Source organism: Lonchura striata, chromosome 32 (genome assembly GCF_050655825.1).
Source record: "Lonchura striata isolate lonStrDom1 chromosome 32, ASM5065582v1, whole genome shotgun sequence".
NCBI classification, from domain to species: Eukaryota; Metazoa; Chordata; class Aves; order Passeriformes; family Estrildidae; genus Lonchura; species Lonchura striata.
The window spans coordinates 2190460-2216282 of NC_140734.1; the positions used below are offsets into that span (position 1 = coordinate 2190460).

Below are 25823 nucleotides of genomic sequence, written 5' to 3' on the forward strand. Positions count from 1 at the left end.
TGATCCCTTGGTGAAACTCTGTAGTGTTTTGGCAAACAAAGGTTCTGGCTGACTATCAAGGTACAAATTACAGACATCTGTAGTACTTTAGTGACACAATTCTTCATTCTTTTTGCTCAAACTCATTCAAGTTAGGAACAATAATTCTGTTGTCCATGGAGCTGGCACCTTTTTAATTCCAGAATAATGCCCACAAGGTTCTTTAGTGTTCAGCTTTACCACGTTATCTGTGGGTAACAAGGCTTGGTGGGGCCCTTTCCCCTTTGGCTGGAAGAGGGCCAGAACCTCTATTTGGAGAAAAAAAAGGAAAAAGAAAAAAAAAACAATTAGATGAATTGTAAAAGATACAAATAAAATCCAAGTGTTAGTGAAACAACTTCTGTAACTTTGCATTAAGAGGTAAATGATCTTTTTAAAAAGAGAACTCAGTTATTTACATTGTAAATGTGTGATGGCATGGATCCATTTTACTGACTTCAGCAGCCTTTTTTAAAGTTTTTGGGGGTTGTTTCCAACATTGTTATTTTAAATTGTGGTCAAAGCAATAGGAAATTGATTGGGGCCCTTCCAACTCCAGACAGGACTGGGAATCTAAACTCTGTCAAACCCCAAATCCTTTAGAAGATGACCTTCCTTCTCACTCTGTGAATGAGCTGCACATTCCCTCTGAAACTGTCAGGGGTTTCTTACGGATGAAAAATCCCACTTACGGCCTTTTGCTCTGGTTTGGAAGTGGGAAGGGCAACTCTCCATCCATCAGCTCCAGACTGCACTGCCTCAGGAACACGGCTCACTTGCCAGCTTTGGCCACTCATGGCACTTCTAGAGGAGGAAGAAAGTGCAACTGCACAATTCCAGCCAAAAAGCAATGAAGAATGAATAGTGGAGATCCAGGCATTCCTGCGGAGATTCAGGGGTTCAGCTGGGACTGTGGCGAGTCTGGGTCCTTGCCAGTTGGATGTGTGTCCCCAGCTGCAATCTCCTGGCCTGCGGGAGAGTCTCACTCACCTGCCAAAGCAGAAAGCTCAGGCACTGTGCTCAAACGGGCTTGTCTGATGCAAAGCTGTCAGAGCAATGTGAGGGCTGAGCCAGCCCAGCTGTGCCCAGGACAGAGCCCAGCAGAGCTCTGGCAGAGCCCAGAGCAGCCTCAGCACCCGCAGAGCCTGGCTGCAAGGAGAGAAACCAGAAACCACCCGTCAGCTGAAGGCTCCTGTCCCCTTGTCCCAGCTGCCCACAGAGCCCAGGCCATGCTGGCTGTGCCCAGAGCCGTGCCCAGAGCTGCCCATCACTGCTGCCTTTGGGAGCAGAGCAGGAGGGCAGGACATTCCCAGCCTGCAGCCAGCCACAGCACATCCAGCCCTCAGCAGCTGCCCAGAGCAGGAGCCTCCTTGTGCTTGTTGCCATCTCCCAAAAGCTCTGATCCCACCATGCCAAGCAGGCCGGGACTCACCTCACGCCATCCTCTGCTGGGAGAAAAGCTGGTCCCAAATGATGTCCTCAGCCTTCTCCAAGGGCATGGCCCATCCACGCTGCAGCTGCTCCCAATCGCTTCCCAATCCTGACTGGACCTTACAATGAATGCTTCCTCGAGAAAAACAAACAACAAACTGTTGAAAAGTGATTAGAGACAAGGGGAAGCAAGAAAAAAGCTCTTATCTCTGTCAGGGGTCTGAGGAAGGCCCAACCCCCACATGCTAGAGAAAATCCCACCCATGGGGGAGAGAAGCCCACACTTTCTTTCTTCCCTCCTGCACTGCCTCCCAAAATAACAGTGATCCCAAAGCAAACAAGGGATGTGGAGCAGCCCAAGCCATTCCTTGCCTGCAAAGCAAAGCAGCCTCTGCACAGGTTCTAGAGTCCCACCTCTGCTCCCACCATGGGGGTTTGTTTGTGTCGGGCTGGCTGCCCCAGCCCCAGCCTCAGCCCAGGCCATGCTGGGTGGTGGGGGCTGTTAGCAAGGCCAGGAGCCAACTCCCATTTTGTATCCACCCCAACCCATGCCCCCAGCCCTGCCAAAAAACAGCTGGGCAGCCGACTGAGGTTGCATCTGCCCCAGCACAGGGGGAACCTTTTCTTCCCAGCTAGTCTGAGCAATGCCCAAATCTGGGAGCATTTCCCCGGCTGTGGACTCATCTGCAAATTCGCTGTGGAGCCTGGCTTTGGAGAAGGTGCCAAAAGTTCATCATCTTCAGCTGCCAGTGTCCAAGTTGAGGAAGAGGTTGTCATCCTTGATGTTGTCCTCGCTGTTTCCAGCAGCCCCACCTGGTACAGCTTCTCCAGGGGCTCCTTCTCCTTCCCTGGGGGTCAGACCAGGCTGTCAGGGTTCTGCCCAGGGCCCCAGCTGCCAGGCAACTGGGACAAGCAAAACCACCTTGGATGGCAGCCACCAGTGCTGGGCAGAGCAGCTCAGCTCCAGCACAAGGGCTGCGTGTTCCCACCAAACAACCCCAGTGCATTGATATAGGCAGGGAAAAAAGTCTGGGTTTCCTTGATTCTGATTGCCAGGGCATGTGTGGAGCTGTAACTTACCAGGGCCCTGCAGCAAAGTGTGCATGAGGCTCTCTCCCTTCTTCTATGGCAGGTGAATATCCTGTATCCATGGTTCATAGAACAGGTCTTCTAAGGAAGGTCTGTCCAAGAAGTGCATGGATAAACACCACCTGATAAGTTCTTGGCACTCTGGGCAGAGAAACCAGAAACCACCAGTCAGCTAGAGAAGGCTCCTGTCTGCTTTGCCCCACTCTTCCCATGCCCAGGCCATGCTGCTTTTGTGCTCCCAGCTGGGCCTAAACTTTCCTATCAATTCCCTATCGTGGAGGAGAGCAGGAGAGCAGGACATGTGCCACCTCCTCAGCGGCTGCCAGAGCGAGATGCTCACGAGCCCGCTGCTGTCTCCCAGCACTGGTGTTCCCCCGTGGCCAGAGATGAGGATCCACCTGGAGAGAGCCGCTGTGGCAGCGAGAGCTGATGGTCCCAGCTGATCTTCCGGCCCCTCCTGAAAGGGTGCTGCCCGCAGACCATCTGGTGCAGCAGGATGCCCAGGGACCAGATCGTTGCTGCCTCGCCATGGTACCAGCCCAAGCGGGTCCATTCCGGGGGGCTGTATGACAGTGTTCCTGTGGAATACAGATGGAGTTCATCAGGGGGATGCTGCTGCTTCCAGAGCTTGGCCTCAGCATCCCTGGGCATGCAGGGGCCGCCCCAGTGACACACGGAGTGACTGCTGCACTCTCGCCAGCACCTGGGATTGTGTACAAACTCAGGGCTGGACAAGAAGCCACTGGTGTTGGAAGAGGGCAGCAGAAGCCCCAGCAAGGCCTGACCATGACATGTAAAGCAAAAACCCATTCAGGGCTGGGGGAAAAAACAGGTCCTTATCCTCCCTGCCTACAGTGCCCCAAAGATATTATGAAGGCAGTATTTTATGTTTTCATAAAATATTATGAAAACAAGGTGAGTGGAGCAGTCCAAGCCCTTCCCCTCGCCTGCACACCAAACTGGCTGGTGCACTGGTCCTGGCCCCCTCCTCTGCTACCCCCACCCACGGGTGCTTTTGTCAGGCTGGCTGCTGCTGCTCCAACCCCAGCCCCAGGCAGAGTGCTGGGCAAAGGCCGCCAGCAGGGCTGGAAGATGCCTCCCCACCCAGCCCCACTCAAAAGCAGCTCAGGTAAAGACTCAGTACTCTGACTGGCAGCAAAAGGGAGAATCCTCGCTGCCACACCCAGCTTGGCCAGTGAGATGTTGGGCCATGAGATGGTGGGACCGGGAGCACACCCCTGCCCGGGCTCACCTGCAAAGTCAGTGTAGGCTGTGTCCTGCAGGTAGGTGCCACAGCCAAAGTCGATCAATTTTGCCTGGCCAGTGGCCAGGTCAACCAGGATGTTCTCTGGTTTTATGTCACGGTGCAGGACCCCGCGGCTGGTGCAGTGCCGCACGGCCTCCAGCACCTGGCGGAACAGCTCCCGTGCCACCTCTTCAGACAGGAACCTCCGTGCCCGAATGAAATGCAGGAGGTCCTGAGACCGCTCCGGCCGCTCCAGCACCATCACGATGCTGTTGGGGAGCTCAAACCACTCCAGCAGCTGGACCACACCAGGGAAGCCGGTGGACACCTTGTCCAGCAGGACGATCTCCAGGGGTGCGCTGGTGCCGTCGGGCTGCGGGAGGACCACGGTGCCACCAGTGGGACTGATGTCGTGCCAGGGCAGGGGAACCCCTCAGCCAGCCCGGGATGCTCTGCGCCCTGCGCTGGCCCCACGCCCGCTCCCCATCGAGGCGTCCTGGTGGCTTCCCCCATGCCGGGCCTCGCCTCATCCCCGCCCGGCACGGCCCGGCTGTTCCCGCTGGCCCCGCTCACTCACCAGCTCGCCCCAGCGCCGGACGCGGTTCCGTGGCACCCTTTTGATGGCCACCTGCAAGCCAAAGGCAGCAGCGGGCTGAGCTCGCCGCCCGCCCTGCCGAGCCCCATCCTCCTGCTTCCCTCTCCTCCTCCTCCGCCTCCTCCTTCTCTTCCTCCTCCACCATCCTTCTCCTCCTCTCCCTCCTTCCTTCTCCTTCTTCTCTCCCTCCTTCCTTCTCCTCCTGCTCTGCCTCCTCTTTCCTCCTCCTCCTTCACTTCCTCCTCCATCCTCCTCCTCCTCCTCTCCCTCCTTCCCACTCCTCCTCCTCCTCTCCCTTCTTCCCACTTCTCCTCCTCTCCCTCCTTCCTCCTGCTCCTTCTCTTCCTTCTCCTCCTTCTCCTTCCTCCTCCTCCTCCCTCCTCCTCCTCCATGCCCGCCGCCGGCCCCGCCGCTCACCGGGGCGCCGTCCGAGAGCCGCGTGGCTGCGAACACTCTGCCGAAGCCGCCGCGCCCCAGCAGCGAACCCACTCGGTACCGCTCCTGCAGGGCCTCCTGCGCCTTCCCTGCGGGCGGGACGCGGCTGTCAGCGCTCGGCCCGGGGCCAGCAGCGGCCCCCGAGCGCCCCCCGAGCGCCTCGGGCCGGCCATCCCCAGGCCTTCGGTCTCGGCAACGGGACACGGGAGGCTCGGGGCCGGCGGCCGCGCTGCCGAGCGGCGGAGCTCGGGCCGGGGAAGCCGCAGCGGGGGCGGCGGGAGCGGCCGTGCCGCGTGTGTCCTCCGCGGGGCCCGGGAGGCGCCGGCGCCGGGGCCGGACCCTGCGGCGGGGCCGGGGCCGGGCTCGGGCCAGGCGGAGCCAAAGGGCGGCGATGCCGGCCCAGCCCCAGGCACTGATGCCCGCCCGGCAGCGCCACCGCCAGCACGGCCAGAGCCGGGCGGAGGCGAGACCGCGGCGGGGCGGGCGGGGCCGGGGACGGGGCAGCCCCGCCCAGGGCCGGGGGCGGGCCGGGGGCATGGCCCGGCCCGGCATGGGGAGAAGGAGGCGGGGAGAGGAGAGGGACACCGGCTAAGGACACCGAGGGGAAGGTGTCCGACAGCGGGAGAGGGAGAGAGAACGAGAAAGAAGAGAAAAACTGCTTTTGCTGCCGCTGCTGCCGCCGCTGCTGCCGCCGCCGCCGCTGCTGCCTCTGCAACTGAAGCACCGAGGCCGTTTGTCCGCGTGTCCGTTCCCCGCTCGCCCCACGAGCCCCACGGCCGAGCCCCGCGCGCCCCGGGGACAGCCCCTTCGTCTGTCCAGACACGGGAACTTTGCAGTGTGGAGCCCAGATCCAGAGTCCTGACTCCTGCACACTGGCAGAGGAATCCCCTCTGCTGTGTCGCTGCTGTGCATTGTCCTTGCTGAGGCTCAAACACCCTTGGGGCACATTCCCTTGCTGTAGGATTCCTACCTGACCCAAGCACTGCACTTATGTCTCCAGCGTTGCTTTCCAGTAAAAACAGGGGAAGGACAACTGCGTGTAGCTCATGGTATTTTACAGTGTTTCTAACTTGCTAAGTGACCCATCTTAGAGGTGAGATCCATTTGGAATTCATGGCATGGAGAAGTCGTGCAACATGGAAAAGGGGAGCATAGAAATAAAGAGGAAAACATCTTAGATACTTTCTTTCATTTTCATTTCACTTCTGCAAAGCTATTCCACTTCTCCAGGAATCTTCACCTGTCTGCTCTTGACAAGAACCTCTCATGGAGAACAAGGTCGAGCTTCTGTCCCATGATTTACCACCTGCTGCAGCTTCTCTTGGCTTTCCACACTGCACTGTGTATGCAGCACGACTTTTGCAGAAAAGCAGGCCAAATGTTTGGATAACTTTACATGTCCTTTTTTTTCCTGGGGGGCTGGGGAGTTGTGCCACTGGTGAAGTGGCACAATTGTGACTGTTTGTCCTGGTTTAGGGCAAATTTTGTGAGGAAACCTCCAAAAGGAGTCCGTCTACAAATCAAATTCAAGCAGCCCCTCTCCCTACTATTTCAGGAGAAGACTTCCCTGGAGAAAAGTGGAAAAAACAGTTTATTTAAAAAGTAAAGTATTCACAATCATGGATAATATGAAATAAACCCCCTCAGAGTTCTGAAGAGGTGGCAATTCAGAAAGTCCTTTTTGTGGGTTGTAGTTGGCTCACTCGGTCTCTTCTCAGTCCCTCTGGCACTGGAATGCAGGGTCCCAGACCTCGGTGGGCCACAGGTGTGAGCTGCTGGTGTTTTTCTGGGTTTTCAGTCCAGAGCAGGTTTAAACAGTTCCAAGAAAAAGGAAAGTCTGTGTGCAAAGGGCAAATTTGGGCAGAATCAAGGCAGGGAGGGTTTCAGGGAACCTTGGGATTTGTGGTGGTCACAGAAAGTGTTTTCCATTGCTCTGAGACTGGCTACTGTGCCAAGTGGATTTAATAGCCAGCAGAGGAATGACTTCTGCATTTGATGGAGCTGTGCCTTCCCTTGGCTTTGTTGGCTGACAAGAATTGAACATCCCTCTGTGTCTCAGGCAGCTCTTACTCCAAGGAAAGCAGGTGGGGGTTGGAGCCAAGGAGCTGAAACCTGCAGGTGCAGCCTGGGCTGGAGGGAGCTCAGATTTGCACAAGGCTGCTCTGAGTGCCAGGGCTTGGATGGGGGAAATGGTGGGGTGGGGGTAGGGACAGAGTCTGATGGATTGTCAGCCATCAAGGGTCTTGATTTTCATATCTATTCCAACTGCATGAAGAGGTACTTGAATTCAGTGTCAAGTGGAGCTTGCACATATTCATTTATGTGGAGTAAAAAAATGAAACAGGACCTAACAAATCTTTTCTGTGTCTTTGTAAAAATAAAGCATTCACTTTGAATACACTACTAAAGCCTGCCTAATTAATCACAAAAGATTTGAAAACTTAAATCAAATTATTCCCAGAGGCTTGGCTTGTTCAAGTATTCTGAGTGTTAATGAGCTGCAGGGCACTATTTCTCCTGTGAATCTAACTCAGAGTACACAAATAATTGCAATTCCTTTTAAATGTCTCCTTGAGAGAGTTGCTTGGGGGATGAGGGTCAGGGCTTGTGTGTCCTGCTTGGCACAGCCCAGGCAGGGCTTTCACAGCCCCATCCCACACTCCATTTCCCAGCTGGAGCCGCTGGTGCCTCTGAGTTCTGCTGCCCCAGCCCCAGGGAGGACTTGGGGTCATTTGGTCACTCAGGAGCTGGGCTGGGAGCTCCAGAGGTGGCTGTGGAGCATTGCCTGTGCTGTGCCAGGGACTGGCAGACACTGCTGGGCTGGGATAGAGGCTCTGGGGGGATTGGGGTTCCAGGCCAGGGCAGGGCTGGGGTTCCAGGGCCGGGCAAGGCTGGACCTGCCCCTTGCTCCCCCACACACAAAATGTTCCCAGCCAACAATCTCCTCCAGTCTTTCACACCAGGCAATGTTGGAGGTGTAATCCCAATTCTGGACATAGGCACCTGGATAAGAAGAGTTCTGTTCCATAGGAAGCAAAGCAGAGAGCCCCAGTGTTTGGAAGGCAGATGAGAGCCTTACAAGGCCAAGGTCAGCCAGACTTGTCAGGAATGGCAGATTGTCTGCAGGCAGCCTCTGGATATAGGGAATTTTGGAGACAGAATCCCAATTTTGGTCATGAGCACCTGGAGAAGCAGGACAGTGTTGTAATGCGGGCAGCCTCTCTCGCCGCGATACCCTGAGCAGTGGAGTGCTGGGGGGTGAGAGGGAAGAGAACGGGCGGCTGCTCCCCCTGTGAAGCTCTGCAGTCCCACTTGGCGTGGGGAGGCAACACAGGACTTGGGGGTGAACAGGATGGTTTTATTCAGTGAGCCCCAAGACCCTCTGGGGAGGGCGAACAAAGGTTTTATACCAGAACTCAAGAGGCGGGGTATAGGAACACCAACCACTGAGGGTACGCCTGGGGAAGAGTCTAAGGAGGGACTAACATAGCACAAACCTATCAGGGGAAACAGGGGAGAGGAGTAACACAAAGTAACCAAAAGGGTGTTGAGCATCACTAAATAGACAGGGAATGCTCTGGAAGCAGGGGAGGAGGCTACGAGGAGTGACAGGGAATGTTCTGGGGAAAGGGGCAGGGAAAGGGAGGATTGACAACTTGGAGAGGAGGGGGGTAGGGAAGAGCTTGGGAAGATTGAAAACTGGGCAAGGGAGGAGATTAGGGGTTGGGAGTTGAACATACACAGAACAAATATCAAACTAAAGAAAAACACACCACAACAGGACAGTTCTTTCCCATAGGAAGGAAAGCATGGAGCCTTCCCCAGTGTTTTGGGCACAGATGAGAGGTGACCCTCATGAAACCACTTCCAACCAGACTTGTCCTGGCAATATTCCTATGGGAACAATCCCTGGATAAAAGGACACTTGGACGTAAAATCCCAGTTCTGGCCATGGGCACTTGGAGGAGAAGGACAGTTCTTTTCCACTGAAAGGAAAGCAGGGAGCCCCAGTGTTTCCTGTCCCAGTGAGCCCCAGTAGCAGAGGAGAAGAGACCTTTAACATGCCAAGGTCAGCTGGACCAGTCAGGCAGTCCACAGGAGGCCAAACCAGCCAGACCTGTTCTGTGTTCCTTTGGTTGCATGGGGTCCCACAGTGTCAGAATTGCTCTTTAATTACAAGAAGACCTACAGTATCACAATGGACCCTTGGTTCAATGGGGTCCCACAGTGTCACAATAGCCCCTGGGTTCCATGAGACCTCCTAGTTTCACAATGGTTCCAACGATTCCATGAGGTCATGGAGTGTCCCAATGGTTTCCATGGTTCCCCAGGCCCCACAGTGACACATGAGTCCTCTGTTCCATGAAACCCACAATGTCACAATGGACCTTTGGACCATGGGGGTTTGCAGTGTCACAATGGTCTCCTTTGGCTCCACAGTGTCACAATGGACCACTGATGACATGAGGCCCCCACAGTGTCACAATGGTCCTCTTGGTTCTGTGGGGACCCCAGGGTCACAATGGTCTCACTGGTTCCATGAGGCCTCACAGAGTCACAATGCTTTGCTGATTCCATTGGGCATCATAGTATCCCAATGGTCTCCATGATCCAATGTGTCCCCCAAGTGTCACAATGGTGTCCATTGTCCCATGGTGCCCCACAGTGTCACAATGGCCCCTTGGTCTCACAGGTCCCACAGTGTCACAATGGTTCCATGGTTCCATGGTGCCCCACAGTGTCACAATGGCCCCTTGGTCTCACAGGCCCCACAGTGTCACAATGCTTCCTTGGTTCCATGGTTCCTGTGCTGGTGCATTCCCCCCTCCCCTTCTCAGGCCGCCCTGCCAGCTGAGAAATGCTCACTGGGCCTTGGCCTTGGCCAGCAGCCCCTGGGCTCAGCTCCTCTGGAGCTCATCACAAACACGCTCTGCTCCAGGCACTGCTGCTGCCCAGCCAGCTCCTGGTTACTTTAGGAGCAGCCCTGGGAACTGTTTGTGTTCCCTTGGTGGCACAACATCCCTGTTCTCACCCTGCCAAAGAAAGCTGCTGATGCCAAGTGCTGCCAGGATGAAACATGGCTGGGACTGCAGCCCCTCTCTTGGGGCCCTACAAGCAGCTCTCCAAAAGGAGCCCTTGGAGCTCTCCTGGGCCAGCGACTCCCTCTGAGTGGGGCCTCTCCGAGCCGGGAACTCTCCCGTTTGCTGAATTCGGGGATCCCAAAACAACGAGGGAGCCTGGGCCGATCCCCCCACTCCTCCAGGCTCAACCCTTCCCTGCAGGGGAGATGCCAAAGCATCCTCAGGGAGCATTTCCCTGCCCTCAGGGGAATTTCTCACAGGTGCCTTGCACTGACTCTCTGTGTCTGTGTGCACACAGGAGTGCCTGTGCTGGGGAATGTGGCAGAAATGCTGCTCTCTGAGGGCTCTGAGTGCCCTGGATAGCTGAGCCAGTCAGGCCTGTAAGTGAGGTCAAGTGATGCAGCCTAAGCTAAGTTAAATGCTGCTAAGAGTTGTTCTTTTGCTATAAGTTATAAGCTGAGCTAAATAGTATTAAATGATATTCCTCTGTTAAATTGAAAAGTCGTAGGTTATAAGTTATGTTAAATACTGTTCATATCTGTTCTTTTGCTAAATTTTGAAGTTGAAGGTAGAAGTTAAGGTTAAGGTGTAAGTCCTGTTAAATTTGAGCTCTGTTCAGCTTTTGGCCCATATTCCTTTTATCCTTGCCCTCACTGTCCTATGTGTCCCTATGCCACATAAAGGGACAGTTCTCTGATCATTTCTGGTTTGATTGCCTGAATTTTGTTTGGATTTGTGGTTGATTTGTTTCCTAGGCGTTCCTTAAGTGTGAAGTGTTCAGTCAGGAGCAGAGTGACTCTTGCCAGGGAACTTTGTGGTGCTGTCGCTTAATATTAAATCTGGTTTTTGCTGCTCCCTTGCCGGGGACTTTTCAGCGCTCTCAACCCCTCATTGGTAACAGGGTGAAGGAGCCATGGCCCAGGCTCTGGCCCTGGGGGACACAGGGACACTGCCAGGGGGTCCCTGTCCCCCCGTCCCACCCCCCACAGCCCCAGCCCCCGTCCCTGTGTCGGGCTCTGGGGTTGATCTCGTGGAACATCCTCTGGGGGAGGCTGCGGTGACGGGGTCGGGAGGACCTGGGGGGACAGGGGACCCCCCTGTGCATGAGCAGTGTTGGACTTCTCTGGGGGAAACTGGGGCAGAGTGACCTCCTCAGTGAAATCACACAGCTCCTGTGATGTCACACAGCCTCTGTGATGTCACACAGCCCACTCTGAGATGTAACAGGCCACCTGGGATTTCATACAGCTGCTCTGTGATGTCACAGCCTACTCTTTGAGGTTCCAGTCTGCTCTGTGATGTCATAAAATCTGCCCTGTTGTGTCACAGCCCAACCTGTGATGTCACAATCACCCATTAATGTCACAGTCACCCTTTAATGTCACAGCCTGCTCTGTGATTTCACAGTCAGCTCTGTGATGTCACAACCCACTCTCTATTGTCTCAGCCTTCTCTGTGACATCACACAGCTGCTCTGTGATGTCACAGAGCCCTTCTCTATGATGGCAGATTCTTCTATGTAGCCTCACAGCCCATTCTGTGATGACACACAGCCAGCCTGAAATGTCATAGACAACTTTGTGACATCACAACCTCTCCTATGAAATCACAATCTCCTCTGTGATGTCACAGCCTGCTCTGTGATGGCAAAACTCATCATGTCACAGAGCACCTCTTGGCCTCACAGACCCATCCTTTGATGTCACACCTTCAGTGATGTAACACAGCCACCCTATAATGTCACAGCACACTCTATGACCTCATAGCCTGCTCTGTGATGTCATACAGGCATCCTGTGATGTCACAGCCTGCTCTGTGATGTCACATAATCACAGAAACCAGAATTACTGGGTTAGAAGAGACCTTTAAGGTCATCAAGTCCAACCCATGCCCTAACACCACCTCAGCTAAACCATTGCACTGAGTGCCACATCCAGGCTTTTTTTAAACATATCCAAGGATGCTGACTCCACCACCTCCCTGGACAGACAATTCCAGTACTTTATCACCCTTTCCATAAAAAACATTTTTCCTAATATCCAATCTAAATTTCCCTTGCTGCAGCATAAGACTGTGTCCTCTGGTTCTGTCAGCTGCTGTGAGGAGAAAGAGACCAACCCCCACCTGACTGCAACCACCTTTCAGGGAGTGTAGAGACTGATAAGGTCACCTCTGAGCCTCCTCCAGGCTAAACAACCCCAGCTCCTTCTGTTGTTCCTCACAGGACTTGTGTTCCAAGCACCTCACCAGCCTTGCTGCCCTTCTCTGGACACGCTCCATGTCCTCCATGACCTTCCCAAACTGGGTGGCCCAGAACTGGACACAGCACTTGAGGGGCTGCCCAACCAGGGCAAGTACCAGGGAAGAATCACTGCCCTGCTCCTGCTGGCCACACCATTCCTGATCCAGGCCAGGAGCCATTGGCCTTCTGGGCCACCAGGGCACACTGCTGGCTCATGTTCAACCGGGCTTTCGACCAGTGCCCCCAGGTCCCTTTCTGCCTGGGCACTGACCAGCCACACCATCCCCAGCCTGTAATACTGCAGGGGATGTTTGAGGCCAAAATGCAGGGATGGGCACCTGAATTTACTAAGCTTCATCTTATTGGACTCTGCCCATCCCTCCAACCCTTCCAGGTCTCCCTGCAGAGCCCTCCTACCTTCCAACAGATGGACACACGCTCCCAGCTTAGTGTCATCTGTAGATTTACTAATGAAAGGCTCAATCCCCTCATCCATGTGGTCAATAAAAACATTGAACAGAGCTGGTCCAGCGCAGAGCCCTGAGGGACACCACTGGTGACTGTCCCCAGCTGGATGCAGCACCGCTCACCACCACTCTCTGGGCCGGCCATGCAGCCAGTTCTGAGCCCAGCACAGAGTGCTCCTGTCCCAGCCGTGGGCTGCAGCTTTTCCAGGAGTGTGCTGTGGGAGACAGTGCCAAAGGCCTTGCTGGAGTCCAAATAGACACATCCACAGCCTGTCCCGCACCCACCAGGAGGGTCACCTGGTCATGAAAGGTTGGTCAAACACGACTTACACCTCCTAAACCCCTGCTGGCTGGGTCTGACACCCTGGCCATCCTGTTAGTGCTGTGTGGTGACACTGAGTGTAAACTGCTCCATGACCTTACCGGGTACTGAGGTCAGGCTGACTGGCCTGTAATTACCAGGATCCTCCTTCCCACCCTTGCTGTGAATGGGCGTCACATTGGGCAGCTTCCAGTCATCTGGAACCTCCCCAGTGAGCCAGGACTGCTGGAAAATGATGGAGAGCAGCTTGGCAAGCTCATCTGCCAGCTCCCTCATCACCCTGGGGTGGATCCCATCTGGTCCCATGGATTTATGAACATGCAAGCAGCTCAGCAGTTCTCTGACTGCCTCCCCCTGGAAAACAGTGGCCCACTCTGCTCCCTGACACCATCTACCAGCCCAGGAGGACAGTTGTCCTGAAGGCAAATCGTCTTCTCACTAAAGACTGAGGCAAAGATGGCGTTAAGCACCTCTTCCTTCTCGCCATCTGCAGTTATTAAATTCCCTTCCACATCTAATAAATAACAAAGGTTGACCTTACGCTTCCTTTTACCATTAATATATTTGTAAAAACATTTTTTATTAGCCTTTACTGAAGTTGCCATTTTAAGTTCAAACTGAGCTTTGGCCTCCCTAATTTCTTTCCTACATGCCCTAGCAGACCCATTAAACACTTCCTGAGGGATCTGATTTTCCTTCCAAAGATGATACATCCTCTTTTTATTCCTGAGTTCCTCCAAAACATTCCTTCGCCATCCAGGCTAGACGTTTGCCTCGTCGACTCATCTTTCAGAACACAGGGACAGTCTGTTCCTGTGCCCTTGAGATATCTATTTTGAAACACGCCCACCTTTCCTGAACTCCTCTGTTTTTAAGGGCTGCTTCCCAAGCAACTCTCTGAATAATTATCCTAAATAGACCAAAGTCTGCCCTCTGGAACTCTAATGTAAAAGTCTTATTAGTGTTTCTCCTGATTTAACCAAATACTGAGAATTTTATAATTTCGTGATCACTGTTCCCCAAACAGCCTCCGACCACCACATCTCCCACCAGCCAATCTCTATTTGCAAACAACAGATCTAACACAGTCCCTCCCCTGGTGGGCTCACTCACCAGCTGCGACAAAAAATTGTCCTCCACCAACCCTAAAAATTTCCTGGACTGTCTCTTTTTAGCTGTATTGTGTTCCCAGCAGATGTCCACCAGGTTGAAATCACCAACAAAAACAAAGGTTGATGATCCAGAAACATTCTCTAGTTGCTTACAGAATGAGTTTTCCACATCTTCTTCCTGGGTGGGTGGACAATAACACACTCCCAGTAGAATGTCAGCCTTGTTGGCCTTCCCCCTAATTCTCACCCATAGACATTCAACTTCATCATCATTAGGTTCAACACCCATAGCACCAAAACCCTCCCTAATATAAAGGGCCATGGCTCCACCTCCTCTCCCTTTCCTGTCTCTCCTGAAGAGCTTGCAGCCATCTAATGCAGCACTCCAGCCACGTGAGCCATGCCGCCCTGTTTCTGTGATGGCAATTCCATCACAGCTCTGCTGTTGCACCATGGCCTCCAGCTCTTCTTGTTTGTGACCCATGCTGTGTGCACCTCAGCTGGGCTGCTGATTTCACCTCTCACTCAGGCTTACCACCCTTGGGCCTGCTTTCAGACAAACCAGCTACATCTCCCTCCCCCTTCAGACCTAGTTTAAACCCCTCTCAACAAGTTCTGCCAATTCATGAGCTAAAATTCTTCTGCCCTTACCAGAAAGATGGAGCCCATCTGGTTCCAGCAGGCCAGGTGCTGTAAAAGTCGCCCTCTGATTAAAGAATCTGAAATTTTTCCAATGACACCAACCTGTGGGCCACTTGTTGATAATGTGAGCTCTCCTATTGCTTTCACCATTTTTCTCAGACTCCAAAGGGACTGAGGAAAAGAATGTCTGTGCCCCTGTCCTATTAACCACCTGACCCAATGCCCTAAAGTCCCTTTCCATTGCCCTGACACTCCTCTTTTCAATCTCATCACTGCCAGCCTGGGGTATCAGCAGTGGGTAATAATCAGAGGGTTGAATCAGCCCAGGCAGTGTCTCAGGGATATCCCGTACCCGGGCCCCAGGGAGGCAGCAGACCTCTCTGTGGGGTGGCTCTGGTTGACATATGGGGCCCTCTGTCCCCCTCAGAAGGGAGTCACCTACCGTGATTGCCCTTCTTTCCTTTTTGATGTTAGAGATTGTCCTGGTTTAGGGCAATTTTGGGAGAAAACCTCCGGAATGAGCCCCCGGAAAGCAAATCCCCACGGTCCCTCCTCCCTGACCTGGTTTGGGAAGACTGTCCTCAGAGAGAAGTGAATAAAACCTGTTTATTTAACAAGCAAAACACTCCCCAGCACAAAAGAAAAAATAAAAACAACAACAACAACAACAACAACAAAAAAAAACAACATCAAATGACAAAAACTCTTTCACCACTCTGAAGAGATGACAAATTCAGAAAGTCCACTCCTGGGAGTGGTTGCCCAGCTCTCAGTGTCTGGAGCTGGGCTGCCTGCTGCAGATCACAAAATGCAGACTCTCGGTGTTTCCTAGGTCCCAGTCTGGAGCAGGAAAGAATGATGTTCAGGAAAGGGAAAGGAAAAAAACAGTCTAGAGAAAAATTTGTAGTGCTTAGCTAAACTAACTAATAAGCAAAAGCAAAGGCAAAAGCAAAAGCAGGAGCAAGAGCAGGAGCAAGAGCAACCAAGCAACAAAGCAAGCAAACAAAGCAAGCAAGCCCTCGCCTCTCCTAGACAACAGACCATGGGGGGAGGTGAGCCGGCTGATAACAAGACAAAACAAACCTTCACTTTCAGAGTCAGTTCTGAAAGCACAGAACATAATATCAAACATAAACAGAACACACGACTGGGGATACAAGCACCTTGATGTCACCCTAGGACCTTGATGTCTCACAGATGAATCATAATTGGGAGGCTCACTGGGCAGATAATTTTCTTCTAAACCATCTGGCTGACTCTCCAGCTCCAGGGGATCATACCTAATCTGAAGGGGCACCTGGCTTAGGACGGGGGGTTGGGAGGAATTTTTATGATTGCCTCCTCGAGTAGGTACCCACTGCCACTCCCATCATTGACCAGGTATCCTTGTAAAGCCTGACAGTGGCAGGCATGGGAGACAGCAGGAACCAAGGAGAGCATTGCTGCTATGCCAGACCTCATGGAACCAAGGATCCACTGTGACACTGCAGGGCCTTGGGGGACCACGGTGACATTGTGACACTGCAGGGCCCAAGGATCCGAGGGACTTTGTGACACCAAGGGGTCCCATGGAACCAAAGGGACATTGGGACACTGGGAGGCCTCTGGAATCATGGAGACCATTGGGGCACTCTGGGGTCTCATGGAACTGTGGTGATACCAAGTTGGCTGGGAGTGTTGATCTGCTGGAGGGTAAGAGGGACAGGGACCTGGACAGACTGGATCCAGGGCCCAAATCCAACAAGGTGAGGTTTAACAAGTCCAAGTGCCAGGTCCTGCACTTTGGCCACAACAAACCTGCAGCGCTACAGGCTGGGGACAGAGTGGCTGGACAGCAGCCAGGCAGAAAGGGACCTGCAGGGACAGAGGGACAGCAGGCTGGACATGAGCCAGCAGAGTGCCCAGGTGGCCAAGAAGGCCAATGGCTCCTGGCCTGGATCAGGAATGGTGTGGCCAGCAGGAGCAGGGCAGTGATTCTTCCCCTGTGCTCGGCACTGGTTGAGCAGCACCTCAAGTGCTGTGTCCAGTTCCAGAGGCCTGGAAGCCGAGGCGCCTCCAGCTTTGGCTGCTGCCGGGCCGTGCAAGGGCAGGGCCTGGGGGAAGAGCTGCTGCCACACAGCCCCGCCGAGGGCTGAGCCCGGCTGAGCCCGGCACAGCAATCACCTCCTGTGCCTGTGTCCGTGCCTGGCATCACCTTCCTTCCTGCAGCAGGGGCTGGCACCGATGAGCGACTGCTTCCTTCAGGAAATGCTGCTTTCCACAGAACAGGGACAGTGAGAACATACCTGCAGGAGGCTCCAAGGGCTTCACAACTTTATGCAGCCAAGCTAATGGAGAAGCCTTCCCAGCAACCTCATCTAGACTGGAGCACAGATGAGAACATTTTCTATGGTGTGCTGGGATTCCCTTCTGCCTCAGGGAACTGGGCACTGCAAGGCAGCTGGGAAAGGCCGCGGGAGCCAGATGAGAATGGACATGGCAAAAGCTGCACAGGGGCCTGGGGAGCTCTGGGCTGTGGCTCCTGGTGTCACCTGTGGCTCCTGGACACTCTCACATTCTATCCCTGCCTTGTGCAACATCCCTGGAGGGGAGGCTGGAGCAGCGCAGGGCCCTGGGGGATCTCTCACTGCCACAGCTGAAACTCTTTCAAAAGCACTGGGGAAAACTGCAGCAGGCAGTGCCACAACTATCCCTCTGGCCCTCTGGCTCTCCTGCTTTTGTCACTCCCATCCTACATTCTTCTATCTCTCCATCCCACTTTCCTCTTGGATAAATCCCCAGCCCAAGGGCTCATACCCAGGCCCTCTCAGGACACACTGGAGCCTTGCTCTCCCCCTCTGCCCTTTCCCCACCATGCAGTCGCTCCCAGGTTTCGGGAGGCGTCTCCCATGGAGGGACCCCAGCAGGACTGCTCAGTACCCAAGTGCCCTGAGCATAACAATTCCTCTGGGCTGTGCCAGCCTTGTCTGGGCTGTGCCCGCTCTGCCAAGCAGCAGAGAGGGCAGCTCAAGGCTCAGCAGGGCTCAGGCCCAGAGGCACAGCAATTACCTCCTGTGACTGTGCCTGGCAGCGCCTCCCTTCCTGCAGCAGAGGCTGCCAGTGAGCCACTGCTTCCTCTGGGAAACTCAGCCTTCAGCACAGCCTCTCCTTCCATCTCTGGGGAAAGGAAAAGGGACAGCTGGATCAGGTGGGGCTGTTCCCCAGCAGGAAGGTGGCATTTTCAGGAGGCAGTGAATGTCAAAGTAATGGTTAAGAATTAGGAAATCTCTAAAAACTATTTGGGTGGCCATGGCTCATAGTTCTCCAAACAGGTGCCCTTTCTGATCAACCCAGAGAATGGGAAATTGCAGGGGATCTCATCCCCTTGGTGCCATTTGGGCTCCCTTTCAGGTGATAGAAAATGCCTTCCTGCAGAGGCTGGGGAGAAGCTGCAGCCAGCCCAGGCTGGGAAACAACCCTGCAGGCCATGAGAGCAGCACTGGGGCAGCGAGGCTGCAATGGATCCCTTCCCACTGTGCCAGGCAGGTCCTGTCCAGATGTGCAGAAAACGTCCCTGGCTGCTGAGTCCCAGGGGAAGCCTGAGGGAAATGCACCCACCACGGCATTCTCCAGATCACTCAGGATTTGTTCCAGATGTTTGGATTTTTCCAGGGACTTACTCCCTCCTGTAGGTTTGTTCTTTCTTCTCAGGGGACCTCAAGAGAAATATTTCTATTTTCCAGGAATGGATCCCACAAAACCAGAGCTCAGCCTGTGGGGTGAGCAAGGACACATTACTCACCCCTGCAATGGGAGCTGGACTTGTTTGCAGCATCCAGCCATGGAGTAGTAAAAATCCTCCCTGCAGCCCCACCTGTAATGACCAGGAGCACAAAGCAGGGAGAAATTAATAGGTTTTAATTAAGACTGAAAGTAGCTGGATTGGGATTTGTTGCCTTTTTTTTTTTCTTTTTTTAATCACATAGAGGTGATCAGCAACTAAAGCTACTTGACCTTTGCCAAATACAGAGGACAAGGAAACAATCTCTGTAGTTTTTACTACCTAGCTATGCATTCCATTTTCAAATTAGTCACTATCATGTTATCGCACAAGTTTCTGTATAGCTTTAATGTCATCCCTATGGTCTGTACTCAGGAGTCAAGAAGTTTGCTGAAAAAGATTTTGCCGCATCCCCGCCCCAGACCCCTGTCCTCAGTCCCGGCTAGCTCTCCTGCAGGGCGAATAGCGCAAGTGGAAGCACCCTCTGCTGTACCCGGCTGGGCTTTGGAGAGTGCTTTGTGGATCCTGAGGTCGCTGCTGATTCCCCCGGCGAGGAAATGAGGAGAGGCACTTGTTGGGGGCTAAAATCCAATGTTTATTGGGGTCCTGTGGATCCAACAGCACCGGAGGGGGCCAGCCAACAAGAGCTACTGAGGGGTGCTGGCAACATGTTCCATAGGGAGAGGGAGGGGGCCGATCAGCCAGTGGGGAACAGACAGGAGTGACTCTTGTGGGGATTGACATCTGGGGGATCCAGTGAGGGAAAGACAGGGTAGGGGTCCCAGGACCTCATCCAATCACTCGGTGCCCTGGATGGAAGTTTCCAGAGGTAGGGGAAGGGGCACCGAGTGACAGACAAGGCACTTGGGAGGGGGCAGGGAACTGACTCGGCACCTTCCAGGGAAACCCACACTTGGGGAAAGGCAGGAAAACTCAGGGAGAAACCAATACAGTATGGGGGTATACTGGAACAAACCATGACAGAATAAAGATGTAATAAAACATATAAAACCGCAACTCCACATCTCCCTCTTTTTTTTTGTTTAAAAGGAAAGGGAAGAGAGAAGTAAAAATAACCTTTATAATACTAAAGCTAATGACAAATACAACAAAGGCTAACAAAAGTGAAAGTCCAGTTTGAACCAGGGTTTGGACCCAACCAGAGTCCCCATCCTTCGAAAAGAGACCCCAGCCAGTCTGATGATTCTTTCTTGAGATGTGTTATCATAGTCCACACGTTAGCCTGAGGCTGAGGAATAATCCATGCCTGCTGGGGTCTTACGTTGATCGTGATGGTGAGAAGGATGAGGCTCAGTGTGGGTGACATCCTGGGTTGGATCTAAACTGGGACAAAATCTGAAAAATAACTTCAAGATACACTAACAATCAGGGTAGGGGAGGTCCAGCTCAAAAGGGAACAAAGAACCAAGGGAACTGGAAAGGGAAGAGGTAGACCCAAAAAGGGAAGATTTTTTCCACCTTCTGAAGGCAGCATGTCCCACCTGAGTACTCTCTGGTTTGGCTTGGGCTTTGGGGACATACGGCCTGACAAATTTGGAGGGGACCCATCTCAGGCCTGAGGGCGTGGAGACACAAGCGTATCCTGGTCCCCAGGTGACTAAGTCATAGGGCCCCTCCTGCCTCCAGGTCTCAGGATCTTTAATGAGGACCGGCGGCTTTTCCCTGACCTTGCCCTGCTCGTAGTTGTTAAAGTGCCGAGTGATTGGCGGATTTAAACATTCAAAGGAGCAGTTAAGAAAGTTAATGGTAAAGAGGGCCCGCGCTAATTGAACCTGGGGGGACTCTACCTTCATTACCGGCTGTTGTTGTTTTAACATCTGTTTAAGACTCTGGTGAGTCCTCTCCACCACGGCCTGGCCTGATGGGGAATAGGCGATGCCAGTCTTGTGTTCTATTCCCCATTGCTGTAGGAAGCTGGCGAACTCCTTGGAGGTGTAACCTGGGGCATTATCTGTTTTGATTAATTTGGGACGCCCAGCATAGAGAAAGCCTGTATCAGATGTTTTTCGATATCTGAGGCTTTCTCCCCTGTGTGGGCAGAGGCAAAAACTGCCCCAGAGAAGGTGTCAACGGAGACATGGATGTACTTCATCCTCCCAAAGGAATGAATGTGAGTAATGTCCATCTGCCACACCTCACAGGACTTCAGACCCCTATGGTTGGCCCCTGCGCTCACCAATGGTAGGGGGAGCGACTTACAGGACGGGCATGTGGCCACAATGGCCCGAGTCTGGTCTCGGGTAAGGTGGAACTGTCTTACCAGACCTGGTGAATTTTGATGGTAGAGCTGGTGGCTTATTTTAGCCTGTTGGAATTTATCAGGGAGTAGCGCCATTTGCACGGGGGCGGCAGCGAGGGAATCGGCACGCCTATTGCCCTCGGCCAAGAACCCCGGCAGGTCAGTATGTGACCTGATGTGCATCACATAGAACGGCTGCTCTCGGTGGGAGACTAACTTAGTTTTGAGAGCAACCTATTCAAGGCATCATTGGAAACACCTTGCAGGATTGCATCCTGCGCTCTAGACACTACACCTGCTACATAAGCTGAATCGGTGACCAAATTAAAGGGTTCAGAGAACCACTCAAAAGCTCTAACGACGGCGGCCAACTCAGCTATCTGAGGGGAGCCTTCCACCTCAACAACATCTGCCTCCCACCACTGAGTTTGAGGATCTTTCCAAGTCACCACAGACTTGTGGGACCCTCCAGATGCATCAGTAAAAACTGTTAGGGCTTTCAAGGGTTTCTTGCTCTGAATTCGCTTTGTTGATAGTGTGAATTGAATCTCTGAATTAAAAATTTTGTGGGCCGGTCTCAAAAATGAAATTTTGCCTGTGTAGCTATCTAGAGCAAATTGTAATGGTTCATTTTCCTGTAACAGGTGTTCCAACATAGCCTTTGTGAATTGGCCCGATTGTAATTTAATGGGAACGTGAATTCATTCAAAATCACATCCCGCCAACTCCCGAATCTGCGCTCTAGCCTTGCGGATTAGATCTGCCACCAGCTCTTGTGGTCGTGTCATTCTCTTGGACCGGTGGTGACTTAGGAAAACCCACTCTATGATGGAGAGTGGGTCCCTTTGGTCCTGGTTACCCTTCCCTAGGGTGTCTGTCCACTGAAAGATAACACCGTGGAGGTGTGGCAGTCTGCCCAATATGATGAATTTGAAGGGCAGACCCAGATCGTACCTGTGGGCCTGCCTGGCAGATATTGTCTCCTGAACCCTCTCTAATGCAGCCTTGGCCTCTGTGGTGAGTTCCCTGGGAGAACTAGGCTCTTTCCCCCCTTTCAATAAATCAAAAAGTGGGGCTAGGTCTTCATTGGTGATAGCTAACCAGGGTCTCACCCAGTTCAAGGATCCACACAGCTGCTGAACATCAGCTAGGGTGCGAATGTTATTTTTGATTGCCAATTTTTGCGGAACAATGGTCCGCTTGTTTATTTCCAAACCAAGGTACCTCCAAGGTGGCATCCGTTGAATTTTATCTGATCGCAGCTCGAACCCCACAGCAACCAACACATCAGTTGTCAGGTTAAGCGCGTATGTAAGTAAATCGCTGTTGGGGGCACAAATGAGTATGTCATCCATGTAATGTTGCATTATCACGCCCTCGGTGGCTGCACGCACAGGGGACAGCAATGAAGAAACGTACCACTGGCAGATTGTGGTGGTGTGACAGTTTTACAAGGATTTATAAGGTTTTGGTAATTAAGTTAGAAATTAGTTGTTAGACAGGTCTTGTTGGTATGTTCCATGTGTCCCCTATTCCTCCCTAGAAAGGTTTTTCCCCACCTGCTTGCCACAAAGTTTTCTCGCCACAGGTTTGTCAATCTCCCTCTGTACCTAACAATACCCCTGTCAGTCCAAGTTGTACAGCCCCCTCTCCCTGTCAATCCCTGAAACCACCCCCATTTTCTTCTAGAATGTTCGATGTCAGTCATCCCTGTTCTTGTTAGTATTGGTCCCTGGAAGCCTTTCCCCTCCCTAGGTTCTCCTCATTGGCCCCCTGCACTGATGTAATCCCTTCCTATTGGTTGCACTGTGTTCACCCCCCTCACGCCCACACCCTTTATAATCCCCTGTCAGACCCCCAGGTAGAGAGACATCTGTCACTGTCCCGGTTTGGGAGAATAAAAGCTCTGCAGACCTCATACAGGTGTCGGCTCCCTATTCCTTTGCTTTGGATCTTCGTAGCTTTGCTGTGCCTTTGTCACCCACGCCGAGGCAATCACTGCCACCCGGTGCTCTAAGTGAGGAGCCGGGGGCAGCCACACTCGTAGTTCCCTCCAGTCACTTGAAGGGGACAAGCTAGCCAGCACAAAAGATCCCTGTGACTGGGCAAGCGAAGGCTACAATCCATGTAATGTTGTATTATCACGCCCTCGGTGGCTGCACGCACAGGGGACAGCAATGAAGAAACGTACCACTGGCAGATAATAGGCCAATTTTTCATGCCTTGTGGTAGACATCTCCAGTGATATCTCTCCATTGGGGTTTCTCGGTTGGTGGAAGGAACCGAGAAGGCAAAACGTGGTGAATCTTCAGGATGTAGAGGAATTTGGAAAAAACAGTTTTTTATATCAATGACTGCCAATTCCCAATTTTCGTGGGGGACGGCGTCCCTGGTTGGAGAGGGCCCATGTCTTTAATGACTTTATTTATTGCACGAAGGTCGTGGAGGAGGCACCACTCGTCTTTGCCAGGTTTCTTGAGAACAAAGACAGGGGAATTCCAGGGAGATGTTGTTTCCTGGATGTTCCCCTGAGCGAGCTGCTCATCTATGAGCTCCCGGAGCGCTTTTAATTTTTGTTTGTTGAGCGGCCACTGCTCTACCCAGATTGGTGTATCTGTAAGCCAATCCAACTTCTGAGTAGGACACTCCTCAGTGGCCGCTACCCGAAAAACCTGGGGGATTGGTATGTCAATTGTGACCCCCCATTGGGCCATTAGGTCCCTCCCCCACAAGGGTTCCGTATAGTCCAATACAAACGGACGCAAATAAGCTGATTGTCCTTTTGGCCCCTCAAATTTTACGATGTTCTTTGATTGTTTGGCCAATTGAGAACCCCCTACACCCTGAATCTGTCCTGCCACATCCTGCAATTCCCATCGTGATGGCCAGTCCCGTGAGGGGATGACTGTCACGTCTGCCCCTGTGTCGAGAAGTCCATTGAGATATTTGTGCTCCCCACCTTTCCACACGTAGCACGAAATTTTAGGTCTTTTCTTCCCCAGTATCTGGGCCTGACACGCCTGGTAGATTTTGTCGGGTGTCTGCTTCCATATGTCTTCGGGGAAAACTGGAGGCCCAGATACAGGAATGGCTTGGGCGATGATTTGGCCCTTGGGGAGGAAGACTGGCGAGTGAGCACAGTGCAGCCACAAGACCAAGTGTTTAGGATGTGCAGATGTCAGACTTGGTGCAATGGTGATGTCGAGTGGCTTGAACTTTGTGTCCCCAAGAACGATACACTTACTGTGGAGGTTCCTCCAGGTTCCGGGGTCCTTGGTGTCAACAGTAATAAAGTGCCAGTCGGTATCCTTCAGATGTAAAGGTTTGATCAGGGCCAACCTATAGGGAGAGAAATTGGATTGAGTATTAAGAATGGGCGTGGGGTGGTTGGGATTCCGGCCAAGCCAGGCTTTTGAAATGAAATTCACATCCTCCCCCATATAGGCTGGTTTGTCAGCCGTAGTCAAATCCGATAGGGTGTAGTTTCTAGTGGTTATGTCTTTGTCCCTCCCCTTCTCGGATGTTGATTGTCCCACCATATTTATTTCTGCGCGCAGGGAGAGACTGCGCTGGTCTATTACTTTTTTTGGTTTCCCCCTGGGTTGGGGGCACCTCGCCCTTGCTGCTGCTGTCAGAATTTTAAAAAGTCATCCCTCAGTGGGCATTGTGGAGCCCAATGGCCTCTTTTATTACAAAGATTGCAGGGTCTATTTGAATTAAATCCTCTTGGAGGTGGCCTTGAAAAGCAGCGTTTGGGAGCAGGAGTAGTTGAAGGGGTGACGGCTTCAGCGAAGGAGACTCTCCTGGATGGTGCTCGGGGACTCCCTGAGAGTCTCTAGGTGGGATGGTCACCTTGCGGGAGCAGACGTCCAGCATGCTTTGTAATGTAAGCTCCAGATCGAGAGGGAGACTCAAGACGGCTTGCCTGCATGCCTCGTTGGCATTTTGCCTGGCAACCTCGGTGATCATGCCTCTCCTGAGGCCCTCGTCCGGAACCTGTGCCTCAATGGCTCAGCATAGACGATCCACAAAACTCACAAATGACTCTAATAGCTCCTGCTTTATAGATAAATAGTTAATAGTTGGGCCGGCAGGCCTTAGTTTAAAAAAGGCCTTCTCCGCTGCCTTCGCAGTGACTACTAAAGCCTCCCTGGGAATTTTTTCAGCCTGCTTTGGCCCAAATTCCCAGTCCCCCGCCTCACACAGATGGTCAATTGATAACATTCCCCCATCCACATCCGTAGAGGTTTCTGCATTGGCCCAGAGGTCTGCCAAAAACTCCCTCACTTCCCGCCTCCATGCGGACTCCCAAACTAAAAACTCAGCCTGAGTTATTAAACATGAAAAGAGACTTCACATGTCTGCGGGAACATACTCTGCAGAGGCAAGTGTTGCCTTTAACATCCCTCTAAAAAACTCGCTTTCACGGCCGAATTCCTTCTGGGCCTTGCAGAGGTCTTTGATGACTTGTTGAGGAATGGGGGACCACTGTGCGAGGGGCCTGCCCCCCTGCCGTGGGGTGAAGGTGACAGGGGCAGCAGAGAAGGCAGGCAGGGAATGGGGCAGGCCAGAGTTCCCACGCTCCCCCCGCTCCGGACCCCAAAGCGTGGGAACTGGGGGAGGAGGAGGAGGCAGAGTCAGGGCCAGGGGGAGTGGCTGATGGAAAGCTCTCCCCAGAGGTGGAGCTGGGGGACGAGATGTTAAATAATTCAACGGGAGGTGACTGAGGTGGGTGAGGGAGAGAAGTGGGAGGGAAAATCTGGGGAGTGGAAGGGGTTGGCTGTTGGTCAGAAGGGGTTTCGGGAAGAGCCTGGAAAGGGATTGTGGGAAGAAGGAGCACATGTGGAGAGAAAAGCCATGCGGTCCCTGCCATCTTGTGTCCTTTGAGAATAGGGGAAACCATTTTGTGGACTGTGGGATAAGGGGTTAGGAACAGAATCAGGGAGACTAAAGCTTACAGAATGTCTACGGGATGGGACTGTACATTGCAGGGAAACAGGGGAACTGGGAGAGTCCAGAGCAGTGCCAGCACTGTCCTGGTAGGGGTTCCAAGGATTCTCAGAGGGGCCAGAATCTGCCTGTGGATATAGCCAGGATGCCTGTCTAAGAATCCCCGGTTTTTG

General features: G+C 53.0%; 1 protein-coding gene across 1 annotated transcript; it reads right to left on the reverse strand.

Annotated features, from left to right (window-relative positions):
* Positions 1-910: 910 nt before the first annotated feature.
* LOC146764605 (serine/threonine-protein kinase pim-1-like) lies at positions 911-14522 on the reverse strand. The gene is given in 8 exon segments (XM_085564047.1): positions 911-987; positions 2530-2679; positions 2937-3116; positions 3791-4157; positions 4362-4412; positions 4797-5226; positions 14071-14216; positions 14286-14522. Coding segments are annotated over 8 exon segments (1638 nt in total).
* Positions 14523-25823: the final 11301 nt, after the last annotated feature.